Source organism: Schistocerca cancellata, chromosome 7 (assembly GCF_023864275.1).
Source record: "Schistocerca cancellata isolate TAMUIC-IGC-003103 chromosome 7, iqSchCanc2.1, whole genome shotgun sequence".
Classification (NCBI taxonomy): domain Eukaryota; kingdom Metazoa; phylum Arthropoda; class Insecta; order Orthoptera; family Acrididae; genus Schistocerca; species Schistocerca cancellata.
This window is the reverse complement of record NC_064632.1, coordinates 212,865,771-212,887,379: the sequence shown is the minus strand read 5'-3', so window position 1 is coordinate 212,887,379 and position 21,609 is coordinate 212,865,771. Positions and strand designations below refer to the sequence as shown.

Genomic DNA, 21,609 nt, shown 5'->3' with positions numbered 1-21,609 from the left:
ACACAAATCCACAACGCAGTGAAAATATCTGACCTTGTCGCCAAAAAGTGTTATAACCTTTAATCACCAATAATTGCGTGGATATTCAAACACACTCACTTAGAAACAATAGCTGGTTACATGATAACAACTCAGTATCTTTTATTCGACTGCCGTGCCGTGACATGCAGCCGGCGCTGTTCGTAGCTAGGTGGCGCTCCCGTGCTCAGCCGAGTTGCGGAGGGCCTCTATCGCCATTCGCGCGTACTGTCGTGGCGGCACTGTTAAATGTTGTGGCACTGTCGCAACAAAGAGAACCATGCAATAAGAGATCTGAAGAAAATGCTAGAGTGTGTGCCAGCAATCAAAATAACTATTGTTAGTATTCCTGAGCGACATCACATAACAAAAACATCTCGTGTAAATAAAGAAATAGGAATTACAAATCGTAAAATTGAGAAAATGTGCAAACTGTTCTGCAATATGAGTTTTTTTAAAGCTGCCAGTCTAAGAGAAGACTTCACAACACATGGTATGCACAGGAACAGCAGTGGCAAATCTAGATTGTGTGACTTAATACTGGAAAACCTAAATCAGTTCAATGAATCACAGTATCCACCAATAGCAGTAAGTATGGTGGAGCACAATCTAGGATCACAGAGTGGTACAACTGCAGTGACTTCGGATAAATTGAGAAACAATTCAAGTAAAGAAATCGACATAGATGATTTGTCAAGCTCAGTTTCTACTACATCAACTGTCCCGTCAACAGTGGAAGTGTCATGAACTCCAGCTACAGCAACTACAGCACTGGAAACATTAACATTAACTGCAGCAGGGTCAACAACTAGATCACAGTGCTCCATCAAAGCTACTGTAGTGTCACCAAGGCCTGCAGCAGTCTACAATCAAAAGAGTGGAAGTGTCAATGACTCAGTGGAAGTGTCATCAACCAAAAGAGTGGAAGTGTCATCAACTACAGCACCTGAAACATTAACTGCAGCAGGATCAACAACTAGATCACAGTGTTCCATCAGAACTACTGTAGTGTCACTAAGGCCTGCAGCAGCCTACAATCAAAAGATGAGCTTGAGGCCTAGAAAACCTGCTCTACTAAATCAAGATTTTTTATGGTTTTGCAACAAAAAGGGGAAAACCATGACTTAGGTAAGTCAGTCAGAAATGACACTCAGCAAAAGATCAATTATCTAATGAGCGTGTGCAAAAACTCACCCATCTTGAAACCTAGCTACTCACTTCCTCAAAGTCAGTACTAAAAGTGACAAACTGTGTATTTGCCATCAAAATATAAGGGGGCTAAGAAGTAAACTAGAACTGTTGACAATGAATATTAGTGACAGTAATACTATTGATAATGTCGATATCCTTTGTTTTACCGAACACCAAGTAAAGAGGGGTATCAATATGCTGATTCTAGATGGCTATCATATTGCCTCTCACTTTTGTAAAAACTGTGTGCAGAGGGGTGGTGTAGTAATATATGTAAAAAAGAATATAATGTATAGATCTCTAGAGCTCACAAAATACTGTTTTGATCAGCATTTTGAAGCTTGTGGTATAGAAATTAGCACTAAGACTCTGTCACTCATTGTAGTAACAGTGTATAGGGCCCCATCAGGGAAGCACTGTATGTTCTTTAAGCAACTTGAATCTCTTCTATCCCATATATATTCAAAAAATAAAAATACTGTCGTCTTAGGAGACTTTAACATTAACTTTCTAGATTATGATAGTAGTAGAGCTGACCTGCTACATATAATGAACACATACAACCTCACACCCATGGTAGACTTCCCCACAAGGGTTACGAACTACTGTTCAAGTCTTATAGATAATATTTTCATTGATGAGAATAGAAACACCAATGCAACAGCAAAACAAGTCCTAAATGGTCTTTCAGACCATGACGGCCAATTGCTAACTATCAATGATATATGCCCACACAAGAAGGACAAATTCTGTAAAAGGTCATTTAGGGTAATTAATAACGAAAATCCCACGATCTTCAACAGTTATCTTCAACTCATTGACTGGAGTCCAATTTATAGAGTGCTGAAAGTCAATGACAAATTGAACCTATTTATAAAGGAATTTATGTGCCACTTTGAAGCTGTCTTCCTTCTAAGAACTGCAAAGAACAAGTACCAGAGCCATACCAGCAAACAGTGGCTCACAAAAGGAATAAAAACATCATGTAGGACTAAAATACTGCTTTATGTTTCTCTCAGAAATACAAATGATCCTGAAATAAGAGCTCATTATAAAATGTACTGCAAGATCTTAAATGAAGTTCTGATAAAGGCAAAAAGTATGTTCATCAAATCAGAAATAGATAATTCTGGCAACAAAATAAAAACCATTAAAGGTATTATTAAAAGAGAAACTGGTAGTTACTCAAACTATGCAGAAAATATTGATGTTAGGAATATCATTGATAAAGGTGCAATTGTTGCAAAAATTTTCAATAAGCATTTTCTGACTGCATCAGATAAAATAGGGTGTAATGGTTCTATAAATGAGGCTCTGAATCTGTTACAAAGAAGTGGACTTAGTGCAACACCCCAGGTTAGCATGCCTCCTGTCACTGTTGAGGAAATTAAGAAGATAATAAGGACCATGAAAAACAAAACCTCAACTGGTATTGATGGTATTTCCATAAAAGTGTTGAAACACACACACATTTTCATTTGTGAAGTCCTGTGTCACATCTTTAATGAATCACTGAAACTAGGAATTGTCCCTGATAGACTTAAATATGCAGTTGTGCAGGCTGACAGAAACGAAGTAACCAATTATCATCCTATTTCACTCTTACCTTGTTTCTCCAAGATTCTCGAGAAACTTGTACACAGAAGGATTCTTGAACATCATACAATATCCTCAATAAAAGTCAATTCTTTTTCCAGAAAAACATCTCAACAGAAGATGCAATATATTCTTTCACCAATGCAATTCTTGAATCAATCAATAATAAAATGTCTCCAACTAGAATTTTTTGTGACCTTTCTAAGGCGTTTTATTGCGTGAAACATGAGATTTTTCTGAGAAAGGCCGAATTTTATGGTTTAACTGGAGAAGCAGGGATGTGGCTTGCCTCTTATGTAAAGGACTGGAAACAGAAAGTCATGGTAAATGACATTAATGGGGAACCAATGTCCTCTTCTTGGGGGCACAATAAAATTTGGAGTCCCACAGGGCTCTGTTCTGGGTCCTCTCCTTTTCCTTATTTTCATAAATGGCCTTCCAATGTGTACAAGGGCTAAGGTAAAATTTACTTTGTTTCCTGATGACATGACAATTCTGGTAGACAATTCAACAAATACTGATCTTGAGATCACTGTAAATGCAATTTTTCAGGAGACCTTTAACTGGTTTACCTCTAATGGACTATCACTAAATTTTGAAAAAACTCAATTGATTCAATTCCATACAAGCCAAAACAGTGAAGGTGAGATTAATGTTAAAGACAATTATGGGAATTTAGCAAAACTGGACTCAACAAAGTTCCTGGGTCTACTTGTTAATAGCAATCTAAACTGTTCCTTACACATTCCTTATCTATATAAAAGGCAAAGCTCAGCAATTTACGCTATTCGTCTGATTGCTTCCTTCAGTGACTTAAATACTTTGAAAGCTGCCTATTTTGGTTATTTTCATGCCCTGATGGCCTATGGAATTATATTCTGTGGAAACCAGCCAAAGGCAAACAAAATCCTCATAGCCCAGAAAAGAGTCATTAGGATTCTGTGTGATGTCAGTTACAGACATTCCTGCAGGAAACTCTTCCAAGAGCTGAGAATACTCTGAACAGTATCTCAGTACATTTTCTCTCTCTTGTGTTTCTTGTAAAAACCATTCCCTTTTTTAAATGAGTAGCATGTATCATGATATACATCTCGAACAAAAGAATCTAAGTATGGTACAAAAAGGAGTACACTACTCTTGCATAAAAATATTTAATGCTCTCCCTCAGGCAGTAAAAATGTCAGTTACTGATCCACCTACTTTTAAAGATCAACTTAAACAACACCTTCTAAGTAAAACCATTTACTCACTGGACAAATTTATGTATGAGAATATGTGAATTGATTTTGATCTATTGTAAGTCTGTTCAATGTAATTTGTAACTTTTTACAAAAAACAATACTTGTAAATATTTTTCTATGTAATATATTATTCATTGTACAACCTATTATTATAAACAAATGTCTCAAATCTATGTAAACGGCACGTTCTAAACCCAAGTGATTTATCGCTTATGGGTCTACAGAACACGAATGAAATAAATAAATAAAAAAATAAGTGATGCTGCATGGTGGTCCACTTTGCTCTTGACTACAGTTTGATGGTGGCCATTCATCCTGGTAGCCAGCTGGTTGGTAGTCTTACCAATACAGAAAGCTGTGCAATGATTTCAGTGGAACTGGTGTATGACTTGGTGCTTTTGCAAGTGGCCTGGCCTCAGGGGGCTAGGAAAAACCAATGGCGGGGCTGAAATAGGAAGTCATAAAACCAGTGTTTGTGTTTAGTGCAGGTGAAGGTGAGCAGACAACAGAAGAGTAAGAAAGAATCTAGAGTGGGTTTGATAACTAAATAGGATTTACAAACCTAAGCTTTCATTGTGTCTGAAAAGTGAGGTTTACAGGCAGTGTATATTATCAGGTATGCTTTAGGATAGATGTACAAAAACTATACGAAAATTGGGCAGGGGGAGGGGTGCTCAGTAAGCAGTGGAAAGGTGGTTATCGGTAATTATTGAAAGAGAAATGAAAATAAATAAATGGAGAAGGAAGGAACTTGATTGGGATTGTAATGAAAATTAAATAAACGTTGGCAGGGTAGACAACAAGGCATCTAGGTAGTCCATGAGATAATTTGTGGATTCTTAGAGATAAAAAGGATTGAGAAGACAAGCTTGTGACAGGTGCCTAGATGATAGTAGAAAACATGCAGAAGCAAAATGGATTTATATAACTGAAAAGTGTAGTGCATATTGAAGACTGGAATTGGCCCATATCCAGCAATGGGTACCATAATTATGTTATGATGGATGTTATTAGATAATAACAGAGATTATAATTAAGTAGATTTAAGCACCACATTTTTGTGATAATTTCCTGCAATATTATAAATCTGGAATTGAGTTATTTTAGCAGAAACATGGATGAAATAAGCCTAGAAAAACTATTTAAGTGTACATTATTCTGTGCAAACTAGTGTGAAATGCATAGCAGAGGGTACTTTGCTTTTGTGTATGGAGTGTGGGAAGAATGATTGCTTAAATCCGCGAACATTCATGCTGCTCTTCTTTGTATGCTTTCAATATCTCTTTTAAAGTTTCCACATTCTTGAGCAGTAGTATAGGATGGGTCACCACACAAGTGTTTTGTAAACAATCTCCGTTGTAGACTGATTGAATTCTCCCAGTCTCCTACCAATGAAACAAAGTCTACCACTTGATTTTTCAGTGACTAAGTCTGTATGACTATTCAACAAAGAAAAGTCTGGGATGGAATAACAGGAGCGTTAAATAGGATTTATTGCTATTCACGACAGATGTGGCAGAGAGGTGTATTTAAAAATAGACTATGATATCGGACAGAGTCCACCTTCAGATATAGAAAATCATGCACACACATACTTCAAGCACAACTCACATACACACATGGCTAAAGTCATCTCTTGCTCTTGCAAGAGAAGAGGCAGTATCCAATGGCGAGAATAGTACTTGATATAATTTTGGTATCTCGGATCTTTCAGTAGCCCTCCTAACACACCCATCTGTTGCAGTTTCCAATCACTTGAAAGCTGTCATTGTACTTTGCAGCAGCTTATGACCAGCAACTAACTCATCCTGTGCCCAAGAACAGCATTCATTGTGGAAATGCATTTTGGCTGGTGTAATGCTATATGGAGAAGTGAACGAATAAATTTAAACTAACCTTGCTGATTCTCTTTTAATTTCTGGAATTGTTATGTCACAAGGAATACTATTTCATTTTAAGAACTCAAGTGATTAAGTAAAGGTAAAAAATATAGTTCTGCATTCTGGCCCTAGATGGGCCAGTTGGGTCTGATTGACCACCGTGTCATCCTATGGATGTAGTATGGATGATCTTCTTGTCAGCGCACCACTCTCCCAATGAGTTGTGTAGCTCCTTGGTTGGCACCATGAGGATGTGTGAAACCTGTAATAATCCTCCCACCAATGAAAAATCCATGGCATTGCCAGGAATCGAACCCAGCTGTGCTGACCACATTGCTGTGGAGGTGGAGTAATGAGCTGATTAATAAGCAGCAATATTACAAGAGAAAAAGTTGGTACAAAAATTTTCAATCTCAAACTTTTGTTTTGAAACTTCGTGGCAGATTAAATCTGTGTGCTGAACCATGACAAACTCGGATCATTTGCCTTTCACGGGCAAGTGCTCTACCATCTGAGCTACCCAAGCACAACTCATGACCTGTCCTCACAGCTTCAATTCTGCCAGTACCTCGTCTCCTACTATCTCATTCTGGAAACTTTTCTTTTATTGAGGTTATGATCCCTAACAAATGCACATAACAAACTTGAAAAATTGGAAATTTATGACAAATGCAGACAGTACATACTACTTTTGAAAGGGGAAACTGAATGAAAAATGATAAGACAGTTATAACGTGCACAGAACATGCAATTATGCCACACCAGTTGACATTGTAAGAGCTATATTTCCATGGTTGTAATACACTTTTACACACATCCTTAGAACAAAATGCGCAACAAGAGGCAGAAAAGATGGATATATTGCCCTTATTATGTAAATAACTGTACTGTAGTTCAGGGAAAACAATTTTTAAAGCCAGATATAATTGGGGGACTTTATAGAATATGCTACTGTTACTCAAAAACTTTGGTTAACTACAAAACATATTATGCATGATAATTGTTAACTTCCAAAAATTCTCAAAAATTTACATATGTTCACCTAGAACCTGGATATAGAATGAAATTAGGAGAAACAATTGTCTGCAGAAGGATATTACAACCAAAATTTTATAAAGCACAAATGTGGACTACAACTGATTGTGTACTATGAAATTCTGTTTTCTCAGTATGTAACATGTGCAAATAATTATTATATCGTAATATATGTGCTGGTTTTGATTCAGTCAACATGTAAACCATATTTTAAGTTTTTTTTGTGAAATGTTAGCGAGTGTATTTGACAACTTGATCTCTCTTGTACACAATGGAAATACCAGAAATCAGTGTGAGCAATCCAACCTACAATATTGCTCAAGTGTGGGACCCATAAAAAATAGTATTTATACAGGATATTGAACACATTCATTGAAGGGCATTACAAATGGTCACAAGTTTGTTTGACCCATGGGAGTGTCAGAGGTGCTGGGAAAACTGAACTGACAGACCATTGGAGACAGATGCAAACAACCCACTACATATTACAGCCATAGAAATCATGAAGACAAGATTAGAATAGTTATAGCAAGTGCAGAGGCGTTTAAGTTATAACTCTCCAGTGCTCCATACTTGAGTTGAAACAGAAGAAGCCCTACTATAATTGAATGTACTATCTGTTAGTAACTTCACAGTGATTTGCCGAATATGCATGTAGGCATAGGACACACAAATTTTTTCACTTAGCTTGTTTCTTGACACAGTCAACAATAGCACACAAAATATGAGCACTATAGTATGTTTGTCCCCACTAAAAACAGTGAAAATCATGATGCATAACAAAGCATTTTTTCTGCATGAGGCAGCTAACACTTGTAGCCAGAAAAGCACTTGAAAATGTGTTGTCTAATTTGATTGTGTAATACCTTGTCATTTTCCATAGGATAGTAAAAAAATTTCTCATGCAGATGATATAGGGGAAAACAGAAAGAGGAACTGTCTGGATCGAACTGTGATATATAGTGCTCAATTTTTGTGGGCGGGTACTTTATTGCTGAGGTGGTGAATCATGGGTGAGTGGCAGATGGAGCTTCAGTTGATGAAGTGTAGTTGACAAAAGAATGTGCCTCTGATTTGTAATCTCATGGGTGGGATTTAGGCCAATTAACAATCTACTTTTCTGGTGTGTTTATTGACTTATTTCTTCTTAATGTGTTGATTGTACGATCTTTAAAAAAACTTCATTACTGTATTCATTTTTGTATACAGGATTTACTGTCAGATGTGAGCAAGACTCCAAATGTTGTTGTGGCTACAAACAGACATGGTCTCTGTGAAAAATTAGAGAATCTGCAACAGATGCTTGTATTATGTGAGAAGGCCCTAGCTCAGTACTTAGAAACCAAGCGTCTTGCTTACCCAAGATTCTACTTTGTTTCGTCTGCTGACTTGCTGGATATTCTTTCAAATGGAAATCAGCCAGAGCTGGTTTGCAAGTGAGTATTTACAGTCATAAAATTATTCTCTGTCTCTGTTGTGTATGCTTTTGTGTGGGAAGGGGTCCTTTTTTTCCAAAGAAAGTCTAATTTATTCTGTATTGTGGAGCTTTTACGCTAATAGAGAAAAAGATTATATTAATTGGTAGCACCAGGCAGATTATTTACCATAAGTGCCTTTTTTTCTTATCCATTGGATAAGGTGTTCAGAACAATTTCAAATAACCAAGACAACACAAAACAAAATAGTGACAATCTTAATGTTACTGACATCCATCAGTTTTACAACACAGGTCATAAATACACAAAGACTTCAAAGAGTCTAACATAACTAATTGAAGAAGTACAGGTAACACCTCACTGTATAGTTGAAGCATTAAGTTGATAACAAGAACATAAACAAGAATGAAAATGTTGTGAACTTTTGAATGAATCCATCTTCAAAGCTAATAGAATAAACACACACACACACTGCCATCCACACAGCTAAATTGTTCCGACTGACTACATTCTGTCAGCAATGCAGCTCATCTGGGATTAAGAGTTGTGTGAGATACGGTGGATGAGAGGTAAAGGAGATGGGGAATGGGGAGGAGGGTTGGGGAAGAGTTGTCAATGGCTTAAAGGGAAGACTCAACATCCTTTATCCCTATGGTCTTGTCATTCTCCCAACATCCTATGAACTCCAAACATACCTTCTTTTTTTATCTGATTCCTGACTCTACAACCTGTGATGGCTCTTGGCCTGTTCTGTGACACCATTCCATTCATCCCTACACAGCATTTTGTACCTCCATTGTCTGACACCAATAATATTTAGATCTCCTTGTATATTGTACAAGTGTCGAAGTTACAGTCTTCCCCTACTTCTTTGTGCCATTGTATTTTGTAGCAGCACTATTTTTGTTGGGTTCTTATTTTCTGGATGAAAAATATGGCTGACCCGTTTCAGGTGATTGGAATCAGTCAACTCATACAAATATCTGGGTGTATCACTTTTTAGGAATATGAAATGGAATGATCACATAGGCTCAGTCGTGGGGAAAGCAGGAGGCAGACAGACTACTGTTTATTGGTAGAATACTGGAAAATGCAGTCAATCTACAAAAAATATGACTTACAAATTATTCTTGCAACCCATCCTAAAATGTCGGTCAAGTGTGTGAGGCCTGTACCAAATAGTATGAATAGGGGAGGTTAAATGTTTACAAAGAAGGACAGCATGAATGGTCGCAGCCTTGTTTGACCCTTGGGAGAGCATTACAGAGATGCTGAAGAAACTGACTTGCAACACTTGAAATTAGATGTGAACTATTGTGAGAATGCCTACTTACCACATTTCAAGAACTGGCTATAAATGATGACTCCAGGAATATACTACAACCCCCTATATATCACTCCCATAAGAACCATGAGGACAAGATTAATTACAGCACACTCAGTGGCATTTAAGCGACGATTCTTCCCATGCTCCATATGTAAATGGAACTCAATGTATACTCAATGTATACTCTGACATGTACTTCACAGTGGTGTGCAAAGTTTCACAATTTTCTTACAAAAACTGTTGTTTTGAAAACCAGCTGACCGGACTACATATATTGTCCCACACTGAAGAGGGGGGAGGGGGCATTGAGGGTGGGCGTGGGCTCTCAGAGCAGCATGGGTGAGCTGTGCGATGAGATGATGCATCATGGTACAAAAGAGATTAACAGGTTGCATTATCAGCAGCCATGGAATATCTTAGTTGATAAATGTCCATGAATTGAAGTGGTTTCATATGAAGAGATGAATTCCACCAGGGAGTCCACCTGGTTGTGGTAGGAAGACATTGCTTTTATGAGTTGCTTTTGTACTCTATGAATCATACATTCTGCATTGCCATTTAAGGCTTGGTGGAATGAAGCTGTAAATTTGTGAGCAGTACTGGCAAACAGGGAAAAAGAATTCAGTAGAGACAAATTATGGGCTATTGTCTGATACAAGGGTTCCAGGGATGCCTGCAGTAGAAAAATTATCTTTGAGGGCAGAGATGGTGCTTCAAGGAGCACTTGGTAGAAGTGGAAATTTTGTAAGAGCGTCCATATGTTGTTAAAGAAAGTTGTGATGATGAAAACATTAATGTGGTCCCACGGTATATATGGTATGGACCAGGATGGTTGGTGGTGCAGATGATCGTCAGGCACTCTGCATCTCTGTTGATTTCCAGCCAGTAGATGAAGTGGCATCACCTTTACATGAGTGATGCTCAGTCATCCTGGTGGAGCATCTTCTGGAGTAACTGAAGTGTAAGCAGCCTGCAGCCTTCATTTTTCAGAAGACAGACAATGACTCCATTGATGACCTGTAACTGATGCTGCAAATAGTGATATTATGGGTGCTAGGGGGTAGGTATGCAGGCCAGCCACTGATAAAAAAGTACCGTACTTGACAGAATAGGTGGTCATTACCAGTTTCTCTGGCAACAGTGGCCCCTGCATTCATCTGGAAACCCTAAACAGTTTCACCAAAGGTGTCATTGATTTGTAAGTAAGTAGGCTCCAGAAAATTTAATGAGCAGTTAGCATCAATGGGGAGATGAGATTATATGTCTGTATTTATATGTTGCGCTACTGGATGGCAACAAATGTGATAGCAGTGTTTGCTTGTAAAGAGGGACAAGCACAGAAATTGTTGGGGTCTTATTTCAGGAAACTTGGATTTTTTTTGAGTCTTATTTCATGCAACTTGTATTTAGGTCTGAAAAGAGCAAGGAGTGGTTTGTGCTCAGCGATTAGGTGAAATTTGATCCCATATAAGAATTTGTGGAATGTCTGAAACCCAAAAACAGTTACAAGCTTCTTTCGCAATCTATCATTAGCATGAACTAGTCTCAGAGTGTGAGAGGTACAAGCAATGGGTTGTTCAGGCCTGTCAGAACTTTTGTTGGACAGAATCACTTCAATGCTAGTTTCTGATGCATCAATGACTTAGAAGAGAGGTGTGGCGAAATTGAAAAATGCTAAACAAAATCTTTTTAAGGGCTGTTTTTAAAGCTCAATATGCTGTCTGGTATGAAATTAAAGTGGTAATTTACTTTTTCCATGAAAACTTTTAGTTCCTTTTTCCAAATCAATCATGTGTGTCTCTTGTACTAATTATTTAATGAGTTAGTAATCTCACTTGCTTGTGGTATGAAATCAAAGTGTTAATTTACTTTTTCCATAAAAACTTTCAGTTCCTTTAAGTTTGTTGGTGCAAGTGAATGAATAAGTCTTGCTCATGTTTTGAGTCAGTTCTAAGCCTCTATAACCTAGGTATTCCATTTGATGTCTGAATAATTTACATATCTAAATTGCAATCTAGACCATTGAGCAGAAGCTTTATAAAGAAAAGTTGCAGATATGGTGTACAGCTGCTTTACAGTCCACTGTCCAATCAATTGCCACAACTGGGAATGTTCTATATCCTTGTAAAAAGAGATCTACAGATGAATAAAGTTTCTACTACTACTACTACTACTACTACTGCTACTACTAGATAAGGTTTTTGAAGTGATGCTGGAAAATTGCCAGGATGCTAGCAATAGAGAAATGCAGATAGGCAATGAACTGATACAAACCAAATAGCTTGTTGACAAGCATGAGCAAATGAGACTACTTGTCAATTTGAAACTGGCATTTGCATTGGCCAGATCATTTTTGGGAAAGGAGCAGAGCAGCCATCTGAGTGTTTGGTCAGAAGGTCTTCTGCATGAGGGATTGGGTATCAACCCAATGTGGATTTAGTGTTGACAGTAAATTTGAATTTGTGTCAGAGGTGAAGTTTGCTGTTAGATGTATGTATTACAACAGGAGGCGTAGCCCATTGATCAAACAAGACGAGCATCAGAATTTGTTGCAACTCAACATGAGCAAGTCCTTTTTTAAGGGGATCATGGATAGAGACAAAAATATGATGAGAGCAATAGAAGTTAGGAGTCACTGTGGGTGTGAACATGATATGTATAGCATAGTTGCTTGCACAACTGAGGCTGGCACCAAAGAAAGAGAAATATCCACCACACAGTGCCTCCACTATGTTGCCTTATGAAATATTGTGAACATTTCCGTTGATGTGAATGCCAAAGGTTGAATGTCATCCAAGCCTGCCCCAAGGCAGAAGTAACAACTGAGAAACAGAGATGGCAGGAGATTTTTTTATATCTTGCAATCAATTTGTAAACACCCTGGAGCAGACTATTTTTGTTCGCTATAACAATAGGGCCATTGTGCAGTGGGTTTGATGAGTGGAGCAACCAGTTTCTTTTTGTTTGGAGGATTATTGACTGAGACTTCGACATGAGTATCAAACAGAAATTGAATAGGAGTGAGTCTTATTAATGATATGCTCAAAGACGATCCACTTAGGTTTTTCTGTGAACAATGCAATCTGTGTGAACAACTTGGTGACATGTTCACGTTTTGGTGCTCAGGGCCGTGACTGGAGCTGTGCTAGCCTCTGAGGTTCAGGGGCAGTCCACTATGTTTGTTGCTTAAATGTAGCTTGTTGTATTTGTAATGAATTTTCGCTCTGCTGCAGAGTGTGTACTGATTAGAAGCTCCATGGCATATTAAAACTGTGTGCCAGACTGGGATTTGGACCTTTACCTTTCACCAGCAAGTGCTCGACCAGCTGAGCTATCCAAGCAGGACTCATGACTCCACCTCACAACTTTATTTCTGCCGGTACCTCATCTCCTACCTTCCAGACTTCACAGCAGTCCTCCTGCATACCTAGTGGTGGAAAGCAGGATGTTGTGGAGATGTATCTTAGCCACAGCCTGGATGATTGTTTCCAGAATTAATTTTCACTCTGCAGCAGAATGTGTGCTGATTTCAAACTTCTTGGCAAATTACAACAGTGTGCCAGACAGGGATCAAACCCTGGATCTTTGCCTTTTGCGAGCAGTTGCTGTACTGAATGAACTATCCAATTACAACTCATCACCTATCCTCACAGCTTTAATTCTGCCAGCACCTGATCTGCTGCCTTACAAACTTCACAGAAGTCATCCTACATACCTTGTGGGACTAGCACTCCTGGATAAAAGGGTATTTTGGAGACATGGCTTGACCACAGTCTGTGGGATTATTTTCAGAACGAATTTTCTCTATACAGTGTACACTAATTTGAAACTTGTTTGACAGATTAAAACTGTGTGCCAGATCATGACTCGAACTCAGGTACAAGGTGAAGGACCAGTCTGGCACACACCTGGGTCCCTGGTTTGAGTCCCAATCTGGGAAAGGCGTGAGAAGTAAACATTGTTTCCCAATGACAATTGCAAGGGTTTTACTGCACAAGGTTAACAATGATATGACATGTAGTATTATAATACATGAAGCTCTTCTGGATTGTGGTGTTGTAGCTAGGGCACAACTGGCATTTGATGACATGCAGCAGGTTGTGGCAAGCACCCAGTGACTGATGCTGCTGTGAGAGGTGTGCAGCTGGTGCCCAGCAAGACTGGTGGTGTGAGTAGCTTAATGAGCCAGTGGCAGTGGGGGTTGGCATGGATTGCATTGGCGGTCACTGGCAAGTCAGCACTCAATCAGCAGCAACTACCTTAGATGTGGGGAGGCTGATGGACCAGCAAGGGTGATGTTGCTCTGGGCAATGGCGGCATTGGCAGGCATGTGTGGTAGCTGGGAGGTGATGCTCGAGCAGTGGGTCCACCTGGGATGCAATGTTTCTGACAGAGTGCGCTAACATAACGTCATTGAACTGACAATAACATCGGCCAGCATTGGGGACCAATGAGATCATCATCTCATTGAACAGTGTAATAAAATGTGGCAAAAATGTTTTAGTGGTGAAATTTGGGATGTGTATCATTGCTTAACACAAGAAAAACAATTTTCCTTATTCCATGTCTTATTACGGATATTGTCCACCAAAAAACTAATACATATCTTATGTAATGTGGGGTGGTGCTTCTTGATACTGCTGTAGGTTCATTTTGACACTACTGCATCAGCACATGGGAATCATGTAATGGCTTAAATAAGTTTCAGTACTTCTTGTTCACAGATAATTTTATTTCGCATGCCAGATATTCAGGGGTAAATGTGCAAAATCTGACTACATGCTCTTGATACTAAATTCTATCCAAGACTGACTTACGGCGGCATACAAATCGACTCTATTTATATGATTTTAAACAATTACTGTCATTATTACATACTGAACTTTGCATATTAACAGTTAAAGGTGTAACATACATCTTCTCAAATTACATGGAATAACAGTGAATAATTTCATACAAAGACAGGAAAGAGTCAGTTTCTATTAAAACTATAAATTACATGTTTTATCAATGCAACAATATATTTTGTTAATTTGCATACATTATGTTACTGACTTAAAGTAAAATCACCCTATCATTTTCAGGTGAACAGAGTGATTAGTTTTATTGAATGAAAGGCTTTGGTTCAATTAATTAAATTTTGTATGAGTAAAATTTTACATTTATCTATGGTTGTATTTACCATTCAATTAACTACCACCAATTAGAAAATGATCATGTTTGATTCTGACTGAAAAATCATCGTATCATATTTCTATTAGGGATACAAATAATTTCTGACTTAAAAAACATGAAAATAGCTATCTCTCGATGACTTGAAATATCAGAACTTTAATCATTAATTACTCCATAATTACAATAGCAAATTTATTCCTACTATGTGCCTGTAGTTTGTACTGTGTGTAAATTATGATGGTACATTAGTTTTTAACCCAGTATGTTTCCTCCATTCTATATACTGGTGAGACACAATATAGACTATGTCAAAGTAACAGTTTAAATTGGTGTAAATTACTAATCTTACATATATGCCCTCTTCGGGAGAGTGGAAATGAGATTGGAATAGGATACGGATCCCAGAAGGGGTTGTGGTGTTACAACAGCAGCCTCCGAGGATAAAATAATACTGATGAGCCAGTGAGACAGGCAATGATGCTCTAACTGGTCTGCCGCAAACGGCTGGCAGAGTGGGAGAACTGTCGGCCTCCTGGTGACCTTGGCATCATGGCCTATAAAGGTAGGCAGACTGATATGCATGTAATCAAGCGACCGTGATCACAGCACCATCAGTGGTGGTGTACCCACAGATATATTTAGTGACATGGACGCAGATGAAGAAAATAGTTCTTTGATCATTGTGCCACTGTCTGCAGTTTGTTTGAAGCTTAGCGGGAACTTGGCACCTTTCATGAATAAACGCCTGTGGCCTAGCCGCTAGACAACTGGCAAGTGTAGTTTGGGTGGTTGTAGGGGGCCTTTTGGGATTGGCTACAATAGCCATCATGAAAAATATGTGCATCTGAACTGTCAAAGCATCTGCTTGCTACACCTTTTGATGTGCCAAGACTCCTCACGACTGCTCAAGTACAGCTGAGACTACTGCTTTATTCTGATGGCTTCTGACATCATTCTCATGGTGTAAACCCAGCTCTACTTCAGACTTACAACATGCTTTTTGAATTAAATTAAGTTTCATAAATTTTTGCTTAATGCTAGTGGCCAGTTATACAGATAACTCAATGCATTAAAATTTGCTGGTCAGTGCATTTAAATTTTCTGGTTCTTTGGCATGCAAATCATGTTTGTAATGCATTGACTGAACTACGTTGAAAAGACCTAAAACACACAAAAATAAAAACCATTAGAAAAATGCCAAAACAAAAATCAAACAGATTGTTATTGTTTTGTTTGTCAAGTGATCCATTTGATCAGAGAACTAGAGATCAGAAACTGGATTTTGTTAGCCAAAGTAGCATGAGAGTTATCAGTGTTCCAATTAATTAATAGTAACTAAAACCTCTTTTAAGTAAAACTTGTTGTGAGAATGGAAGTATTTTGACCATATGCTTGAAAAGATGTTTCTAAAAAAGTGTCAAAGTTAAGATGACCAGTGCTGTCATATCAGGCTGTGCAGGATTAATTCATGGAAAACTTGCTCCATAAAACTTATTCTGTCACTGCAATAAGAGGTGGTTCTGATTTCCAACCCATGTTAGTAAAGATGGGGAGAAGCTTTAGAAGACAAACCATGCATATGAAAATGTGACCAACACAAAGAAAGAAGATAACAGTAAATATGCATAAAAAAGCAATGTGGAAAGATAAGGATGATTTCAAACAATGGTATGTAGTGTTCAGAAGTATATTATGTTACATCAGAACCAACTTTCATTAAATAAAGTTTTAGATTTTCTTTAAAAATAAGATTCCGTCTGAAGCAATTGATTAGGAGCAGATCATCATCATCTAAGACAGTTTCCAGCCTCTGGCCGGGTCTGTATGGAACATAGGCCTCTCCATCATCTTCTGTCTTGCCACCATCTCTCCGTCTTCACCTTGGTCCAGTTTTCTCCTTTCTTCTGAACACATTCCTCTACTCCTTTTAGCCAACTCTATCTCGGTCTTCCTCTTGGTCTCCTTCCTTCCAGTTTCATCTCATGTATCCTCCTGGGTATCCCCTTCTACTCCACTTCTAATGAATTCTCTTACTGCTTTGGTTTTGATGAAAGTCTATGTGTGTGTGTTAATGCAGCTAGCCACTAACTTGGTGTAATGTTTTTTCTGTACAGAAGTGTATCTGTCGCCTTTATCGCTCTCTCACCCTCATACACAATTCTGTACAATAAAGTCAAGGGCTTAGGTTTTCTTATCAGGCTTATCCGTGCAAAGACAGACAAAAAAATTATACTAATGGGAGGATTCTGAGTAACTTCTAGAATTCCATTCGCTCTCTCTTTCTCTCTCTCTCTCTCTGTCCTTTATCTGTGTACAGTTCAAATATAAGTTACATGAAATCAGCCTAGTAGAATCTCTGGTGGAGCCCTTCGTCTTAATATTCAGCGGCTGGCTTGCTAGAAAAGATCTTTACATACGTTATTATTATTAAGCGCTGCATTCAGTTGGGAAAATCGATCGTTTGAACACTTTGTTCAGTTTACGACAGATCTAAAATTTCAGATGTGGACGAAGCCTTTTTGGACGATTTCAATAAAACTCAGAGATTGCAGGCTCTCTTCGTCACAGCTGAAACTTCCCAATTAAGTACAGGGCCCAGACAATCATCAATGATTCAGACAGAGAACGCATTCGTCATTCACTCTAGAATAAAATGGTCACAAACCTTATTTCTGAGGAAAATTGTATATTGAATCCATTTCCGTACATGTTCCGTTTCCGTGGATTTTAAGTCTCATGCAATTTACTTTTACAAGTCCTTCTTTCTCTTTATCTACCACGCTAGCGGCACAAACTTTCCTGTCTCGCTTTAGCGCAAAGAAGAGTAAAAAAATCTCCTTTAGCAATCCGAAAATCTTCCAACCGATACTTTCCAAAGCTGTTCCTTTCTCTCTCTCTATATATATAATGACCATGGAGCATACATCTCTGTACCTCTGTTGTTCCAAAGAATAAACGTACTAGAAAAATACCTTGGCGTCGACGAGCTGTCGGCGCATATATTACTAGAAAATCTGCTCAGATACTTTTCAAACGTAAATAAATGTGGATGATTTGATTGACCATTATTAATTATTGCGTGGTAGAGGGTAATTTTCCGTGGGGCGATTACAATGCCCCTCGTAGCGAGCGAAGTTTGTGAGGTCAATTTTTATTCACCGAACACACTTCGCGAGCTATCTATTAGCGTGGATAACCCGGAAGTGATGATTGTCAGTCCTCCGACTGAAAAAGAATATTATGTTTGAACTAGACGAAGAAAAGAAATGTTGAAGACAGAAGAAATGAAGAGACCGGTACCGCGGCTGTATTACTTTTACGTGCATCTAGGTGTTATGTTTGCTGTGCACAACCAAGGAAGATGATCTTTCATGAACTTATGTCAGGGTCTACCCATTCGGGAACTTTCTTAAGCAGGGAAACCTTGGAAAACCTCTTAAGCTTAGACCCCCAGCCTACGGTACATAGAAGATAGGAAAGCCTATAGAAGAACAAAAATAATTTTGAAATTTATCTCTAAAGGAAAGATAGGGCTTAATTTGTATCACGATTTGGAGAAGAGTAGTTTGTGCCTCTAGCAAAAAAAAAAAAAATGTTTTACAATAAATAACGTGAATTTGCGTTTTACAATCTTGCTCCTAGGACAATATCTTGCGGTGCTAAACTCCCCCGGGTCTTGCATGTCCCCGACGTCCACATTTGTAGTCGGTCTTCTATGCGGCCCCCTCTGTCGTTGATCTTCTACGCGGCCCACAATGGGAAGAGTAAAAGGGACAGGGATACTCGAATTCACATGCAACATTCATTCCAAAAGAATTAGCAATGACCAAAAGGGAAACTCTTCCTGTAAGAGAACTGATTAGGTTGCACCGACCAAGATTCTCCTTTTTGAAAGCAAAATCCTTGTGGCTTCATGGATCCTTTTTGTTACGACGTACTTCAAGGAATTCAACTCTTAATTAATGATGTTGCCAAAAGCATCATTCGATTTACTCTTGTTTGAATACTCCTTTTGACTTTGCCTCCCCCCTTGTGCTTATAAGTCCAAAAGTTTTAACAGATTTTCTGTGACTGATTTGTCCTTCGTAATTTAAAGGATTCATGTAACTGACTATAGATTTTGGATTCAAATCATCGAATAATGGAAAGTGTAGTTCATTTTATTCCAAGACATCATCCATATTTCCTTGATAAGTCATATAATTTAGCTATACTCAAAAAAAAACTTTTTATTCTAAATACATATATTTCTACGCTTGAGTGCTGAAATGTAGAAGTTATTAGCATTGAGGAATGCGGATTCACTTCTTTCATTTACTCTCTGATTCATACGGCGTTCATCCATGCTCATATATGGAAATGGATTTTTCACACAAAATTCCCAAACGAACACGAACCATTAAATTACTACTGAATCTATGAATACTACTTTCTTTAATCATTCAATAATAAATTAAAACTCTTAACTTCAAATTATACCACCTATTCCTTTTAAAGTTCAACATGAATCAGTTTATCCTCGCGTTTGGTGCGAGTCTCTTACAAAGGATATCTGTATCGTCTATATCGATTTTAATTCTCGCGCCGACGTCAACTGTTTTGCGCGGGAAATAATCTTTGCGGCTCTAACCGTCACTCACGATTCACTACCACAACACATCCCTTCACATATTGACACATTTAAGCGTTCACATGAGATTATATATGAATCTTCACTCGAACCTCTTTAGATTATTCAGCGTCATTTGCGGGGAAACATTTCATTCTTCTGGAAGGTCAGTCAGATCGTTTATACATCTTGATAACATTAGCAATGCTAAAGTTCTATGTTCACCCAAACCACAGGTGAAGCCTATCTCCACTATCTTTTTTACAACACTCAATAGTACTAATTAGTCACTATTTCTATACTCTATGTCACTGACTAACTATTTCAATTTAAAGGCTTTTAACACTACACACACACAGTTTATTGTTATATTTTTTACGAGCGTTCATCTCTGTCACTCGGAACACCATTCCTCCCTATCTTCTAATCTTCATTATATCTCTTTAAGTCGTTATGAGGAAATAACCCTTTTATTTTGTTCGATCCCGGGTATGCTAACAGATAAGCTCCAGGATTCGGAATTTGTAGGATAATGTATGGTCCAGTATATAGTAACTCCCATTTCTTTATACTTTTCTTTATTACGTATGATTTGGTATGTCGTTTAACTAGTACCTTCTCGCCGACATGGTATGTCTGTACCCTCTTGATTAATTTGTCATATCGTTGTTTTCTTTGATCAGCCTTTTTCGTCATATTTATGATAGCTTGTCTTATTTTTTCTTGCCAAGGCATCTCGGTTTCCTGAGTTTTGGGGATATGGTCAGTCCAAAAGTTTTCCTCTTTTGCTTCGAACATCAATTCACAAGGTGTATATCCAGTTGAGGAGTGGGGCATGTTATTGTATATTTGCTCAAACTCTTCCACATAAGTTGCCCACGCAGTTTGCTTATTATGGCAATACGTCCTCATAAATCGATTGAATTCTCTAAAAATCCTCTCCACCAAATTACCTTGTGGGTGGTAAAATGATGTTAGTACGTGTTTCACACCGACTTGAGACAAAGTCTGCTTCCACCGGAGTCCCGTGAATATTTTAGCATTGTCTGTTATGATCGCCATTGGTGTACCAACATGTGGAAGATAATCTCTTATCAATCTTAATACATTTACTTTGGCTGTAGCTGTCTTTATCGGGTATAGCTTTACGTATTTCGTGCACACATCGAGAAATGCTAACACATATTTAACACCACCTCTTGAAGTAGGTAACGGTCCACACAGATCACACGAAATTAATCCTTTTGGTTCTTGTACTAATATAGAGCATAATGGGTGCTTAGTCCCTTTTGAATCCGGCTTTGTTTTTTGGCAGATTATGCACCTCTTTAAGACCTCATGCACTCTGCGCTTTATGTTGGGGAAATAACAGTATCCACTTATCTTGTCTGCACATTTTGTCGCACTGAAATGTCCCCAGGTCAAATGAGTGAACCATACAAGTTTCTCTATTTGTGCCTCAGGTATACAAACACACCAACGGACTTTGTTTGGCCTTCCACAGCGGAAAAATAATACGCCATTTACCAGCTTGTAATAATTTGCAATCTGATCCGAAGGTTGCTGTTGTAACCTTTGAATGACACTTCCCCATTGAGCATCCTTTTTCTGTAACTGGGCCATATGCACACACAAATTGATGTAGTACGTCTTATATGGATTTTCCTGCAGCAGCAATATAGGGAATTCTGAGGAATTATTTACTTCAATCTCTTTGGTTAAACCCTGCGGTGACCTTGATAGAGCGTCCGCAATAATGTTTTGCTGCCCTGAGACATGTACGATCTTAAACTGGTATTGTTGCAGAGCGAGAGTCCATCTAGCCAGTCTGGGGTGTAACAGTTTACACGTTTGTAAAAACGTTAATGATTGGTGATCGCAATATACGATAGTCTTCGACCCATATAAATAATAATGAAATTTTTTAAATCCCCAGACGACCGCAAGAGCCTCTAATTCTGTCGTCGTGTACGTTCGTTCACAGTTGGACAAAACACGACTAGCAAACGCAATAGGACAAAAGGTAAGCTGTCCATTTATCTTGCGTACTTGGAAAAGGCACGCTCCAAGACCCACATTTGACGAATCTGTTGACAAGTAG

The 21,609-nt window shown here is 38.3% G+C and overlaps 1 protein-coding gene across 1 annotated transcript in view; it reads left to right on the top strand.

The window, feature by feature from the left end:
- LOC126092703 (dynein beta chain, ciliary-like) overlaps positions 1 to 21,609 on the top strand; it is an 863,310-nt gene that overhangs the window by 447,550 nt on the left and 394,151 nt on the right. The window contains 1 exon segment of the mRNA XM_049908426.1: positions 8,171 to 8,397. Within this exon segment, the coding sequence (XP_049764383.1) occupies positions 8,171 to 8,397 (227 nt within the window).